This window comes from Oreochromis niloticus, linkage group LG10 (genome assembly GCF_001858045.2).
Source record: "Oreochromis niloticus isolate F11D_XX linkage group LG10, O_niloticus_UMD_NMBU, whole genome shotgun sequence".
In the NCBI taxonomy this organism is placed as follows: domain Eukaryota; kingdom Metazoa; phylum Chordata; class Actinopteri; order Cichliformes; family Cichlidae; genus Oreochromis; species Oreochromis niloticus.
In genome coordinates this window covers 32,766,444-32,782,072 of record NC_031975.2, presented here as the reverse complement: position 1 = coordinate 32,782,072, position 15,629 = coordinate 32,766,444, and the positions used below count along the sequence as shown (strand labels likewise).

General features: G+C 48.4%; 1 protein-coding gene across 1 annotated transcript; it reads right to left on the bottom strand.

The window, feature by feature from the left end:
• Positions 1–2,407: 2,407 nt before the first annotated feature.
• Positions 2,408–14,461, bottom strand: rhogb (ras homolog family member Gb). The gene is made up of 5 exons (XM_019364068.2): positions 14,315–14,461; positions 6,123–6,231; positions 5,519–5,678; positions 3,862–4,032; positions 2,408–3,217 (listed from the first exon to the last, which is right to left on the bottom strand). The coding sequence occupies exons 3-5, from the start codon at positions 5,645–5,647 to the stop codon at positions 2,942–2,944; spliced, it is 576 nt and encodes a 191-aa protein (XP_019219613.1). The 5' UTR covers positions 5,648–5,678; positions 6,123–6,231; positions 14,315–14,461; the 3' UTR covers positions 2,408–2,941.
• Positions 14,462–15,629: the final 1,168 nt, after the last annotated feature.

Below are 15,629 nucleotides of genomic sequence, written 5' to 3'. Positions count from 1 at the left end.
GTGATTTGTTTATTCTGTGATCAGTCGCTATAACAGTCCTTTCATCGTTTGAGGAAGTTGTTTGTCCCGGGCCATTCATTAACTTCACTTCCCCTGAATTCATTTACCTGAACAACAACAAGCCGGCTTCACATGACGACGGCGGAGACGCCGTCATGGAGCTAAAATCGACTTTTACCATCACAGCTGAGCTGCACGTTTAAAGTTAGCATTAGGGGAAGTTAAAGAGCAGAAGTATTGTAAAAGTCTAACTAATAACCAGAACAGGCATCGCTGACAGCCGTGTTTCCTTTGTGCTGGTTCTACCATCTGGTTTTATCCACGGTTTTTACGTTTTGATTCTGAACCTTTGAGGCTGATGTTGATCGAGTTCACTGGAAACAGCCTCTGAATAAATGATGAGGATGGAGAGGAAACCCTCAGCTGTGCAGGGAGTGATGGGAAATCTTCCTCATCGTCAAACAGAGACGTTCCAACATGCTTTGCTCACTTTTCCTCTCTTTTATGATTTAAGGTGACCTCAGGACTGCTGGCCTGGATAAAGACACCAGCAGCATTAAAAAAAAGCTCCTTTTGTCATCATTAAGGTGAAAGGTCACCTCGTTTTTAAGAAAACACAGCAGCCGACATACTGCAGGAAGCACAGTTAGATAAAATACAGTAAATTAAATCATCGAGAGAGACAACCATCACATTTGTGTCTGAATTCAGAGAAACTGTTTGTCTTCATACTTTTGTCACATTTCTGTTTTCATATTAAACATTATAATAATGAGGTTGTGTATCTGTATGACACTTTTTTCTACTTTTGAATCTGTGTGATGTCACATGGGTGGGGCTTCTTCATCAGCAAAGAAGCCCCACCCACTGTGAGGAAATCAATCAGTTATGACTAGGGATGGGTATCGTTTAGGTTTTATCCGATACCCGTGCCAAACCGGTACTTTTGAAACGGTGCCGGTGCTTAAACGGTGCTCAAACCGGTGCTTAAAGAATGGAGAACACAAACTTTGTCCAAAAACCTCTCATGTTCAGCTGTTTTTTTGTAAAAAGATAACAATGTTAGCCTTTTCTGCAGCTATGGGGCATATATGGTCTCACTCTTGGCTGGAAGCAGTGCTTAAACAATGGAAAAAACACAAACTTTGTCCAAAAACCTCTCATGTTTAACTGTTTTCCACTTTTTCTTTGGTCATTTTAGCCTTTTTGGCCAGGGTGAAGGGAGTATCTGCCATCAAACAAGAAGACAGCCGCATGTAACTACGATGGTGTTTGCTAGTTCACCTTACATGCATTAATGTAATAACGTGGTTAGCCTACTCAACGTTAATTACACACGAACAACATGAAGCTACTCACGCAGAGAAGAACGGCTGCTGCTGCCATCATCATCCTCATCATTTCTGCTACGCTGACAGGGCTAGGGGCCAGGACTCTTCGGGTTTTTGGGGGATGTTGCTAACTCCGGGTCCGATAACAGGCACCACACCCGCAGTAGATGTGCTCGGTGTGAGGTCTCGCAGCAAGCTATCAAACACGGCGCATTTCTCGGCTTTAAAAAAAACGCTATGCGTCGCCAGGTGTTTCATCAGATTTGAGGTGTTACCTCCTTTGACAGTATCACAGTATCAGCTTAAAGCACTTGTTGCAGGCTGCTGAGTTTGCATCTTTTGCTGTGACGTACAGCCAGACTTTTGATCGCTTCGCCTTGGGCATTTTTAATCTGTAGCTCTGCTCTAAAAGAACGTACGTACCTGGCCCCGCCTACTATCCTCGGAAACGTAAAATGATTGGCTAGAATTGGCTCAGGAAAAAAAAAGCACCTAAATGTGCGCTGCTTTTCGGTCTGGTTACTACCGTTTATGTCAGAACACACCGGTACCCATCCCTAGTTATGAGTATAAAATAGGAGGAGCTCTAAGAGTTTGGAGGCCTGGTATGAGATAAAGAAGGATTATTATGAACTTTGAATGATGCACAGCTGCTCTTTGTTTAAACATCTCTGACTTGTGAAAGCTGCCTCACAGATCACATTTCACACAACCTGTGTGTGTGTGTGTGTGTGTGTGTGTGCAGTCACAGTAAATTCTCAGTATCAATAACAGGATTATATTTAACTTCCTCTTTCTATGCAGATCAGCTCGGCGCTCCACCAGAGCAGCTTCCTGTCAGACCCGCCCGTCAGCCTCAGACCATCTTCACGCTGTTTTTCAGCCTTTGTTTGAGCTCTTGTTGTCACAGCGCCCGTTAAAGCAGCTCCTGTTTGCTGCGATGTGCACGAAGCTGTTATTCATCTCTCAAAGAATGAACCTGATCGTATCATTCCTCATAAACTCATTGTTGTGTTCTGGTTTCCGTGTGGAGGGTGATTCATCACCAGGCAGATAAACGGAGAACAAAAGCTTCATTAACTTTGATTGTTTTCCTTTAATCATAAATATTTGATGGCGATTTCAAACTTTATTACAAAATTTCAAACATTTCCATGAATTTTATTGTAAATGCTCCAGCACTTCCACGCCCGATGACCCGTTTTAAGCCTCATTTTAATGCAGGTTTCTTTGCTTTTGGGAACTTGAGGAAACATTTGGGCCTGAAAATGGAAAAAGTGAAGACGGGAAATGTTTCAAACTAATGTGACGACAGCTTTAAGCTGCAGGCATGTCTGTCAAATTTGGAGCTAAGGATGGTGCTTGTGGTTGGTGGTCCTTAAAGATGTTCTGCAGCTCTCACGGACCGCCAGCGCTTCATCGGTGCGTCAGAAAAAAAAAACAAAAGCTGATAAACTCTCGGCTCCTCCTTAATTCAAAACTTCATTTTTGCAAATTAAAAGATAAAAATCTAACCAAACACAAAAATCTTTAACATAAACTTTGTGTCCAGTCTCTCAGGCAGTTAAACGAACATCAGCCCAACTCAAACGCGTCGCTGTTTCCGGGTCCTACAGCAGGACGCAGGGCTTCTTGGTGACGGTGGGCTGCGGGTTGAGGTACGCCCTCACCGCCTCGGTGAACACTTCCTTTATGCCTTCCTGGTTGAGGGCGGAGCACTCCATGTAGCGGATGGCCTGGATCTGGCGGGCGAGGGCGGCGCCCTGCTGGTGGGTGACCGGCGCCTGGTTCTGCTCCTTGAGCTTCCTCTGAATCTCGGCATCGTTCCTGAGGTCGCTTTTCGTGCCGACCAGGAGGATGGGAACGCCGGGACAGTGGTGGGACACCTGGTGACGAGAGCAAAGGTCATTATTATTTTGGACTGCTTCAGGAAAAAGCTTTTGATTTTATTCTTGGTCTCCACTGGAGTAGCTTTGCATGATTCACAGTTCAAAATAAGTCTTATTTATTTCATACTGGGCCTTCAGTTCACACCAAGTTTTAAAAAAACCCTACTTTCTTCTGATTGGTCAGGTTCTGGAAGCCTGCTTTGTCCCTTTAGTAAATGAAAACTAGAAAGAAAACTATTTTGACTTTCTATAAACAATCTTGGTAACTCCTCAGGGCTTTTATTTTGAAGGTCCCCTCTAACATCATGTTCCTGTTGGGTACTTCGAGTAAAAGGGATGTGACCAATAACGTGGCCGCTGTGCGGTTAATCACGTTAACAGGCCGAACGAGAAGGCTGGGCTCCAGTTCTGATGAAATTCTACAATTTTGATTGGATGTTACTGATCAGCAGGTCTTTGTGTCTGTGTGACGCAACCAAGCTAGTTAGCATTAGCAGATAAATTAGCACTCAACCCTCTCGAACAACATGGCGGCGGAGAAATGCTAAAATTGAGGCTTCGATGTGCATGAATGACAAAAATCAGTCCGTCCCTGTCAACCAACAGAAGTCTGTAAAGATGCTGACGAGTTGACCCCTGACCTCTGGGTGCCACTTGTGTTTGACATTCTCGTAGGAGGCGGGGCTTGAGATGGAGAAGCAGATGACGAAGACGTTGGTCTGGGGGTAGGAGAGCGTCCTGAGCCGGTCGTACTCCTCCTGCCCTGCCGTGTCCCACAGGTTCAAGCTGATGATCCTGCCGTCCACCGTCACCTGAGCAGGTACGCACACACACGCACACACACACACGCACACACACACGCGCACACACACGCACACACACACGCGCACACACACACGCACACACACAGTCAGGTTATGTTTGGTTTTATGACAGAAAGTTTCAGTCGTGTTTTTTGTAACTTTGTTTCTCAGATCTCAGCTTTGATACATGTAGGTGTGTGTGTGTGTCTGTGTGTGTCTGTGTGTGTGTGTGTGTGTCTGTGTGTGTGTGTGTGTGTCTGTGTGTGTGTGGGGGGGGGGGGGCAAGGCTAAACTTCCCCTTTATTTGCACATAATTTGCATGCAGCACTGGAACCTGGCTCTTCCTGGCTCATCTGTGACGTCCTGATGTGTACAAACTGATTTACGGCTCTGATAACGCTCCACAGAGACGGGATCTGATCTAACAGGAAGTGAGCATTGCTGTGACTTCCTGTATGCGTTAAGAGCTGCTGGACACCGACTCCACAGCAGCTTTTTGTCTCACAGGTGGATTCTGCATTCTCACACAGCTGACCTTTGACCAGCAAACAGGTGTGTCAGGAGCCGACGCACCTGGTGGACGCCAACGAATCGGCCTTTTTTTTGTTTCTTGGTAACGATTTTATTTCAGATTCAGTTTTTTTTTCCCAGGTGACACGTTTTATTTTTACCAGCAGGAAGAAAAACATGAACGTGAAGTCGTTTTTAACTGAACGGTTTCAGTGTGAAGGACACGAAGGACAAGACGGGTGGAGCAAGGGGTGGAGCGAGGGGCGGGGCTAGGGGGGAGTCTTCACCTTTACAGTTACCTGCTTCAGACTCAGTGAAGCTCACATCACAAAGACAAACTGGAAACTCAAAGCTGTGATCGTGATCATGTGATGGTGCAGGGACATGTTCTGCTCCTCCCCCTTTAAGGTCCCTTTCTTCTGATTGGCTGCCCCTCACAAACAGATTACCACATCACACAGAACCAGCGGCCTGAGCTTCAGAAACATGTTTAACATGAGCTGTTGGAGCAGGAGAGGAGACGACCAGCTCCACCTCAAAGGTGGAGGCTGTGTGAGTGTGTGTCTGTGTTACTCCACAGTACTGTAATACTCACACAGTATTACTATAGATAGATTTTTACTGTAGTCCGTTATCAGCTGTTAATCAGCTGGTTAACAGCTGTCATCAGACACACACGCAGCAGCTGCAGGCGGCCTCATCGGCCTGCAATCTGATCGTTATCACGGCCTTCGATGGTGGCCGCTGCGCCGCACTGATGTCGTGTGTGGTTAAACACGAGTTCGAGGCCCTTCTTTGGACTCGCCGTGTTTTAACTTTAACTGATTGGTTGCCTAACTCGGCCACATGGTGAGTCCACAGAGGAGTCGTCCGTGCCGGTGATCAGAAACACTCAGGAACTCTTTAATCATCAGATCAAAGCTGTGATTGGGCGGCTGTAGAGGTCAGGTGACCTCTGTAGGTGAGGGAGCGGGCGAGCACTCACCTGGCTGCTGTAGTTGTCGAACACAGTGGGGATGTACTCTTTGGGAAACGCTCCGGTGGTGTAGGATATAAGGAGGCACGTCTTCCCCACAGCACCGTCACCCACAACCACACACTTTATAGTCTGCATGATGACCTCTGACCTCTGGCCCCTCGGCGACCTGCGGAGGACAGAAATGTGAGTTTGTCTTATCATCAAACCACAGAAAAAACAGCTGACCTGATGTGAAACGACCTGCAGCTCCGCTGGCTGAGGTTACCTCATCTTTTCTCACACATAAAGAATAAACAGACTCTTTTCACCTTCTTTAGGTTGTGATTGGCTCGTTCACGGTGACCTGGTGTCTTTATTCTTTCATGTTTTGTCTCTTTGTGGTTGTTTGTCTTTTGGGTCTTTTCTGCCCACTCAGAGGCTGTCCCCTGTGGGAAATCTTTGGTCACCTTGGTTATTCTGTCTTGCATCATTCTTTCCTCCTTTAGGTTATTGTTTATCTTTCTGTGGTGAGATCGTATCTTTACTCTTTCCTTTTTGTCTTCTGTTAGGCTCATGTTGATGTGTGCATACTGCAGATCCACACCAGCACATCTATGATCTGTTTTCTTACCTTCAGAGATTCTGATTGGCTAGATGGTGCTGCTCCGCGGTCAGAGACTCCTCGGTTTTCCTTCGGTTAACACAGTTTGTTCAGGAACACGTGACGTCCCATCATCTGCCTGCAGAGAGAGAGGAGGGCGGTTTGTCCCGGTCAGTATTTGTGTTTATGGAAATGATGGCTGCAGAAGGAAACGGTCTGCAAACAAAGCAGAGATGTTATCCTGCACACACACACACACACACACACACACACACACATCTGATCAGTAAAACCAGCCTCTACTAACCCATAAAAACTAAATCTCACATGTTGAACACACTGTGACTCACACACAGTTACACACCGTGTGTGAGTCACATTGTGTAACGTGCACTGGACCCTTCGTCGGGCCTCTTCTGGCCCCCAGGCCGTATGTTTGACCTCCCTCACACACAGGCCTGCAGACCGGTTTAAAAGCAGCGACTGCTCAGGAGAACGAGTCTCCAGGTCTGTGACTGAGGCCTTCGATGGTTTTAGAGCATCAGTTCAGAGATCACCCAGGACTGCAGACTACACTGTGCCGTTAGTCCCTTCCTGTTAACAGGGAGCTCTTCCTCCCCACAGTCCAGACCCACAGTCACATCCTCCTGATCGAGTTTGAACTTCTGATTTCTGGACACAAACTCAAAAAACAGTCTATGAGAAAAACAGCACCAACGAAGAAGAAACGGAAAGCGGCGCATGGTGACCTCAGCGTGTCCATAACGTGCACCAAAAAAACGAAACGTCACATTTAACTGTTTTATCATGATTTTAAACGTGATTCTAACAATAATGAGATCTTTGTCTTCTTCGCTGGTTAAAAGCCCGGCAGAGGATGGAACAGCTGACGGTCTGAGGCGTGTTCAGCCTCTGTGCCGTCGTCTGTTTCTGCATCTTTTAGGTCATGTTTTGTGTCTGTATTCTTTTTGCCTCCTTTTCTTTTCAGTCTGTGTCTGTGCTGATTGGAAGCAGTGAGGAGGTGAATCAAAAAACAAATGTCCAAATATCCGGGTTCAGCCCAGCAATGACGCGCTGCTCTCTTCTTCTTTTTCGCTGGTCACTCGGCACCGACAGTAATAACAGTCGTACACCAGCAGAGGAGTGAAGCTCGCCGTCTCCAGCTGTGCTTCTAATCTGGATGAAAACACAGCTGCTCGCAGTCGTTTGAGGCGTTTCAGCCTCTCTGTGGTTTTTTATCAGTGAAAGTTTCAGTTTCGTGGTCTGACATCGCACACTCGAGGACAGCGCTGACGACAGCCGGCCTGCAGACGCTCTCCAGATGTGTGGGCGGAGAGCGAGGCTCAGCGCAGACTCTGGGGACGCCGACCCCACCCTCCCCTCACTCTGTATGGGTGGAGGTCGGCTGAGCTCACTGCTGCTGGAAGCCTTAACCTCTGATCTCACGCTTTTCCTGCTTATTCTTCTCTCGCTCGCATCAACACAAGCGCAGAACTGTGACCTTTGACCTCTGCAGCGCCACAAGAACACGTACATGTCTGAAGGAAAACTGAGCGCTGATGGTGAGGTACTGTTCAGCTGCTCATTAACAATGTTATTCAATCAGCCAATCACATGGCAGCAACTCGACTCATTCAGACACAGAGGCACGGCCAAGACGACCTGTGATTGGTTGTTGAGCATCTCTCTGCAGCAGCAGAAGAGCAAACCTGTCCTCGTCTGATGAGTCTCGATTTCTGCTGCGACATTCAGACACATCTGCAGCAGCTGTTTGATGATGTCATGTCAACATGGACCAGAATCTCTGAGGAATGTTTCCGGCCTCTCGTTGAATCTGAGCTGCGAAGAATCGAAGCAGCTCTGAAGGAAAAAGGTCCAACTTGGTACCAGCAGGTGTACCTAATATATTGGCAGAGACTGTATATACTCAAACACGGTGAATGCTCGGTGCCACGCCTGCACCGCTCATCAGTTGGCCTCCAGAAGTCACCCAATCGGCAGAAAGGAAGGTGGGGCTTAAAAAGCAAAGCAGCTTGTTTTAAAGATAAAGAAGGATTATTTTAAGCAGTGAGTCATGCAAAGCTGCTGTAGGAGAGTCGGTTTTCACCGTTATTTCAACAGGAAGCTGTGGGACTGTGTTAGCGTGGTCAGGGTGGGGGTGGCGGTGTGACGGCACCGCCACAGCTCGCCGATGTGTTCATCAGACAGTTCATGTCTGACGTCTGAGAGAAATGACGCAGTGACACACTTCTACGGCCGAGGACGCCGGTGGAGCACACCCGGCCTTTCGAGTGTCGTAACGGCGTCCTGTTGTAACGCTCGCAGCTTCAGAAAAAAGGAAGCCCTCAGCAGGAACACGCCGCTGTGGTTTCATGTTGAAATACAGCAGGAACTCCACTGCGGGCTGCATGAGCGCAGAGGCGTGGCGCTCATTTCAACACGTCAAGCTCACGTACGGCAACACCATCGCTATCAACATCACTATCACAGACAGAAAACTGCATCATGCTGCACTTCCTCTAATGTCCACTAGGTGAACACAGCAGCTTTCACTGTGCTCGTCCTGTCGCAAAGCTCGGCGCGTCGAGCGGCTCGGCCTGAAAGCAGACGCGAGGGGAACAGAGTCACACTGCGAGGACAAAAAGAGGAAGCAGAACAGAGAGCGGTGACCTGCAGCCGGCCGTGTAAACGCTGCCTTCCTGTAACTGTGTGATTAAAGTGTGAATCTGCTTTTTTATTTTTGGAGCCACTTAATCAGTAAGAAACCCGTTAGAGACACGAGACGCTGAGCTGGCGGTGAACAGGCTCACGCTTCTGCTCACAGCCAATCGGGGGAAAGGGAGGAGCCTCCATGATGTCACCTGTTGGTGGACTGCACCTGTGGAGACATTCTGGACGCCACCGACTCAGCTTTGGGTAACAGAGGATGGAGGAGGACATGGTGCACGCTCAGTAAGTGCTGACCCACCGAAGCCACACCCAGCTCTATCATGCAGTCTGTGCAAAAGTCTTGAGCCTCCCCTCATTTTTTTACCTTTTCCTTCCAAGCAGTCGCACTTTGCTGTAATGTTTGAAGTGCTCATGAGCAACGGTTCTAAAGCTCTTTCTTTGGACATCGACTGCTTTTTCACTCCAGTCCGGTCCTCGTACCTGACCACAGAGTTAAACCTGGACTCAACAAGCTGATTCCCAAACAGCTGCCAGCTGACAACAACTGAGGAAGCTGGACAAGTGGAGGACACAAGGAGACGAGTGACACAGGAGCTGAGAGACGATCTGGACCCTCAGCTGATCGTCTACTGCTCACTGAAGCCTCATCAGAGACGTCCCAGTGAAGGGCGGCTGTCATGGTTCCAGCTGCAGGTCGGTCGGTGTTGCTGAGATCTTTGATAAACCGAATTATAAACTCTGAAAAGTTCCATCAGAGTCTGATCCACCAGCAGGAACATCTGGAAACATCTGGTTATCATCAGCTTCATGTTTGAGTGTGACAATGATCCAAACACACAGCTAATGCAGAGAAACACACGGGGAACTCTATCAGAGCCGGATATCCTGACAGAGAACGGAACAAAGGCAGAAACATCCAAAGAGCTTTGAGTGTTTCTCAGGAAGCCTGGAGATCCTCACAGAGCTGTTCACAGCTCAGGTTCACTTTCACACTCGTTAGAGGTGCATAAACTCTATTTACATGTTTCCATAAATCCTGTTTCCCGTTTACAGAAGTCATAACTACATGTTCAACTATGTTCTGTCATCACCTCTAAAGCTCCGCCCACCTCCTGTGGTCTCATGTATCCACCTGTTAGCCTGTCTCCTGCTGTGGAAGCATCTGACGTTCTTGACGAGAGACCTCGGATCAGAAAAGGAGCTTCCAGACGAGGGAACAGGAAGTGCAAGCTGCAGGCTGGTGTCAGGGCTTTAGGACTATTTGTGTGAACACGCCGAGGCTGAAACTCGCAGCGCTGCGTGCTGAGCTCAGCAAACGGAGGGAAAGCTGGTGTATCAGGACACTGACACAGAGCTCTGAAACATGCAGCGGCTCCATGTTCACTCGACTTCTTTGCATTTGTTTGAATGTGAGAGTTCACGGCTTGCGCCTCTGACTCGCAGCACGTTATGGAAAACTGTGGTGCTGTTCGCTGCCAGCCTCAGAATAACAGCTGGGCTCTGGCGTCCGGCTCTAATGGGAAACATATCTCTGTGGTGACGGTGACCAGCGGCCGCCGTCTCTTTTATGAGTATTGTGGCTTCGGGTGTCTGCGTTTCAGGAAGTAACAAAGAGCTTTGGTTTCGTCTCGTCAGCTGTCTTCTTTTCTTGTATTTTTATTTTCTTCTGCTGGTTCAGAGCGAGCTTCCTGAGCCGCAGAGGAACCGAGCCTTCCCGCAGCTGAACCACAGCCGGGAACGTCTCTGAAACTTTTACAGAACGTCTTCACGGCTCTGTGGGCTTTTTCTGACTTTCATAAATGAGAAACCCCCCTGTGGCAAACACACCTGCTGTACAGGATCTCTCACAGCAGCAGCAGATTGTGACACGTCCAGGACAAAAAGGGGAAGTTGAAGCAAACGGGGCAGACTACAAAAATGTGTCCTTGCCGTTATGAAGCAAGCGAACGCCGCCGTGCAGGTCAAACAGCTGTGCCTCCCTGCACGCTACAGATCCTCACACGCCACCAAACGCAGATCGTCAGGCCCGCGTGCTGCAGCTGCTACCACAGTGTCTCCGCTCCACGCCGCCCTCACCGTAAAGACACAGCAGCCACAGAATCATCCAGAGAAACTAAAGTGCTGGTTTTCCTGCTGCGTGCCATCGGTCAGCAGACAAACGTCTCTGCAGCATTCATCTCTCAGCTGCAGCCTTAAACTCGACTGTTTTGTCTTTATGTTCCTTATAGATTTTATCATCATCATCTGATAACTGGGCTGTGGGTTCTTGTGGGTTCTCAGGTGTGTGGCTTGATTTTCCAGTGTGGTCTAGGTTGGCTTCGACCTGTGTCAGGGGGTGGGGCTCTGCTGGGTAGGGGGCGGTTCTTGGGCACCTGGAGACCTGAGATCCTGATCTGGGTTTGCACTGATGTGACCCATTAGCTGTGCGCGCCCCTCCTTCCTCCTCCTGCTGCTGGAGTCGTTGCAGAGACGTGTGCACTCAGGTCTTCGGTACTCTTGGGGGGCCGTGGATGATCCATCTCTGTCTGCCTCTGGATCCTGGGGGGCGTCACTGTAGCCGCCCACACTCATTATCAAGTTACACACACACACACACACACACACACTTTCGTATTTTTGTGTTCCAGGTGTGTGTGTTGTTGTTACAGGTGATGATTATTGTGTTTGTACCCCCCCCCCCCCCCCCCCCCCCCCGCCTTACACATTGTCATCTCTCAGCTTATTTACTCTTTATTACTCGTATATTTTTACTTTGTTTCTAGATTTTAATCATCGTGATCTGATGACTTCTCTGATTGGAGTCGGCAGCACTAAGAAGGAAAGAGTCAGACTCAAAGCAGCGACCATGGACGTGACACACGTCACCTCTGACTGGGCTTCAGGTTTTATTAGGACGGCTAAAACACCACAGATGATCAGCACTGGGACTAGAAGGCTGAAGAACACCAGGCCAAACAGCAGAGGCTGTTGGGCTGCAAACACAAATTTAAAGCAGTGGAGAATATTTCACCAAACTGGGGACAGAAGCTCCAGAGAGCAGTCAAACTCCCCGGGATATTAAACCACACTGACAGCACAAACACAGAATACCAGGGAAACGTTACAGGTCATCGAGTCTCACCGTGAGCGCCCCTCCATCAGGGGAGAAGAGCGCGGTGCACAGCTCATCCCCTCCCTGACAGACGCTCCGACTGCCAAAGAGGAACCGTCTGTGGTGAAACTGAAACAGGAAGGGTTTGCCCGCCATTCTCTTCATCCAGCAGCAGCTGGTACGAAGGAAAAGTGTTCCCCGAGGCCGGCGTGTCCCAACCGTCCACTTTCCCCAGGCTCAGAAATAACAAACTGCACCGAATCCTGGACCCCAACCGAACCTGCACCACCCAGAAATATCCCAGCAGGCATCAGCACCGCTGCCCCGAACACACAACTACAGGCAGCACCGAGAGGGACTACAGGCGCCGCCTGCTGTAACACATCCAGACCAGGTGAAAACACGTGTCCACGAAACACCTGGAGGCACCACCAGCCCGAGGATTTATCCGCACGAGCCCAGAACACCAAACAGACCAACATCACACCAATCCCAAGATCAAACCACATCAATGACCAAACAACAGAGAGGTGGGCCTGGGTCACGAGCTTCACCGCACTGACACCGCCGCCCTCTGACTTCCTGTCTCAGCCCCGGGGGGCCTCGGCTGGCTGACATGACTGTGATGTTTCTGATTCACATCTGAGCGCGTGCAGCTGCCGATGCTCTGCGTGACGTCATCGTGGACAAGATTAGTCGTGTTTTTTCCAGCATTGACACAGATTTTTGTGACTTTTCCGTCGCAACTTTACAACCGTCTGTAGTTTAGGTGACAACACCTGAGTTCCTGCTGCAGCTTCAATGTGATTTTATCATCACTGAAAATTCAAACTGAAGAATTAAAGCCTGAACTCTACATCAGGGCTGTGTTACATTAGTGTTTCTCTGCTGATACTTCCAGGAACAACTCATGAACCTCAGACGTGGAAATTAGTCTCTGAGATGGACGGTCAGACATCTACAGGTTGGGATTAAACCAAATCGGGGCTAAAACAACCAAAAATATCACTCTGAATTCATTTGGACAAAAGCCTGACTCTAATCCAGCAAATAACCCTGAACATCAGGTCAAACACTGCATTAAACCTGGACTGGAGCAGACTCACACCAAACCAGGGAGATAACCCCCACCCAACATGCGACGGATCAGAGGACCAACCAGGAGTATCAAATCGACCCAAGACCGGGATTAAAAACACCTCATTAAACTTGATGTCAACCACAAGAACCAATCATATTGCACCAGACTGCCAGGACACCGGAGCCAACAGGCCTAAAGCACCGGAGGCAGCAGATCGGTTTGGGACAACTGAGCACCAAACAAACGTCGCTCATCCAAGACTGTGAGAAGATTCAAGCTAAAACCGCAAAAAGCAAGACGAGCGCCGCCCAGCACGCCAGCTCACACCAAACTACAGATGTTTTACTCACATGTGAAAGTCTCGCCTTCACCACCAGGCTTGGACATGTGTGTGTGTGTGTGTGTGTCAGTCCTCTGCAGCCTGATAACCAAGTGAGCTAGCATTAGCTGATAACTTAGCATGCTACCCTCTCGTCCAAATATGGTCACTTCCTGCTACAAAAGTAACTAAAAACTCAGAATGTGAAATAAAAAGAAAACAGATGCATGATGTCAGAGGCCTATGTCCATCCTTTGTGTACAGTCTGTGTTGCTGGGATCAGGGTGTAAAGATGTTTTCTCAGCCTGTGTCCGTCAGCAGATCACTAATGTGTTCAGTTCAATAAACATCCTAAACTCTGATCTGCTCCCTCACAGACAAAACTAGTCCAGCCTGTGCAGGTAGCATTAGTACAGGTACTGTGTCCACTCGGAGTTCCCCATAATAATCTGAATAAGCTGATGCCAGCAGCTCTGAGCTGAAGCTTCACACTGTGATCATTGACATGTCAGCAGCAGGCACACTGCGAGTGTGCTGCAGTTTTTATGGCAGTACTGCAGTAAGTTAGTCGTTACTCAGGTATAGTGCGTGTACACTGCTGTGACACTCTCACAGGGACAAACTTTGAGTGCAGTCGTTTCAACATGTTTTAATAAATGAGAGTTCAACAGAACCAGCTGTTCAGGTATCGATCAGCACTGATCGGTTATTGTTTCTGAGGAATCTTTAATGCTACACCAAGTTCAAAACAAGAAGTGACACACACACACACACACACACACACACACACACACACACAGGGAGTGGTCGCACTCCATCTCCAGTTTCCTCCAAACATCAGCGCGCGCGCGCACACACACACACACACACACACACACACACACACACACACATAACGGTTATCGATCCGCAGCAGGAGAAAAATCGATCAGCTGACGGGAATTAAAGCCGGAATCAATAACGCGCTAAAGTTTTGACAGAAGGAGGAAACACACGCACGCTCGCACGCACGCACACAGAGCTGATCCGGAGCTCGGGGCGGATAAAGCTCAGGGACTCACCGGTCATCAGTGCTCCTGTCCGGGCGCGTAGCTCCGCTCAGTCCCGCTCCCTGTGTCGGTGTGTGTGAGTGTGTGCGTGCGAGAGGGACAGCGGATCTCTATCTCGGCGCGAGGCGGGCGGGCGGAGCTTAAGTAGAGGAGGAAGTCCGAGAGGAGAGCGAGAGGAAGTGGAGCAAGTTTAAGGAAGTTTACTCTGAGAGTGTATTTGTCGCGCGCGCCCGTGTGTGTGTGTGTGTTGGGTGGAGGTAACACCGGACTTCTGGTCAGTCCAGAGTTGAGAAATATTTGAAATATTTTCATCCTCTAAAAAAAGTTTCTGAAACAGCATGAGGGTTAAGCCCTGCCCACCTGCTGTTAGACAGACAGGTGTCCTGCACAGGTAAGACACAGGTCCACACTGACCTCCTGAGGCGCAGGTTTTGTGAACTGTGGCAGTTTGTACATGTAAATGGAGAGTCCTCTTCACACACTAAAGTCAATTATGGAGTTCCACAGGGTTCAGTGCTAGGACCAATTCTGTTTACATTATACATGCTTCCCTTAGGCAGCATCATTAGAAGACATAGCATAAATTTTCACTGCTATGCAGATGACACGCAGCTCTATCTATCCATGAAGCCAGGTAACACACACCAATTAGTTAAACTGCAGGAATGTCTTAAAGACATAAAGACCTGGATGGCCGCTAACTTTCTGCTTCTTAATTCAGATCAAACTGAGGTTATTGTACTCGGCCCTGAAAATCTTAGAAATATGGTATCTAAGCAGATTCTTACTCTGGATGGCATTACCTTGGCCTCCAGTAACACTGTGAGGAACCTTGGAGTCATTTTTGACCAGGACATGTCCTTCAACGCACATATTAAACAAATATGTAAGACTGCTTTCTTCCATTTGCGCAGCATCTCTAAAATTAGAAATATCCTGTCTCAGAGTGACGCTGAAAAACTAGTTCATGCATTTATTACTTCCGGGCTGGACTACTGTAATTCTTTATTATCAGGATGTCCTAAAAACTCCCTGAAAAGCCTTCAGTTAATCCAAAATGCTGCAGCAAGAGTCCTGACAGGGACTAGAAAGAGAGAGCAGATTTCTCCTGTTTTGGCTTCCCTTCATTGGCTTCCTGTTAAATCCAGAATTCAAAATCCTGCTCCTCACATACAAGGTCTTAAATAATCAGGCCCCATCTTATCTTAATGACCTTGTAGTACCATATCACCCTATTAGAGCACTTCGCTCTCACACTGCAGGCCTACTTGTTGTTCCTAGAGTATTTAAAAGTAGAATGGGAGGCAGAGCCTTCAGTTTTCAGGCC

Bases quoted from the DNA above. Each gene is read 5' to 3' on its own strand.
- rhogb (XM_019364068.2), bottom strand. From the start codon at position 5,647: ATGCAGACTATAAAGTGTGTGGTTGTGGGTGACGGTGCTGTGGGGAAG. The intron at 4,033-5,518 runs GTGAGTGCTCGC...GTACCTGCTCAG, and splicing joins TCGACAACTACAGCAGCCAG to GTGACGGTGGACGGCAGGAT. The intron at 3,218-3,861 runs GTCAGGGGTCAA...TCTCGTCACCAG, and splicing joins AACACAAGTGGCACCCAGAG to GTGTCCCACCACTGTCCCGG.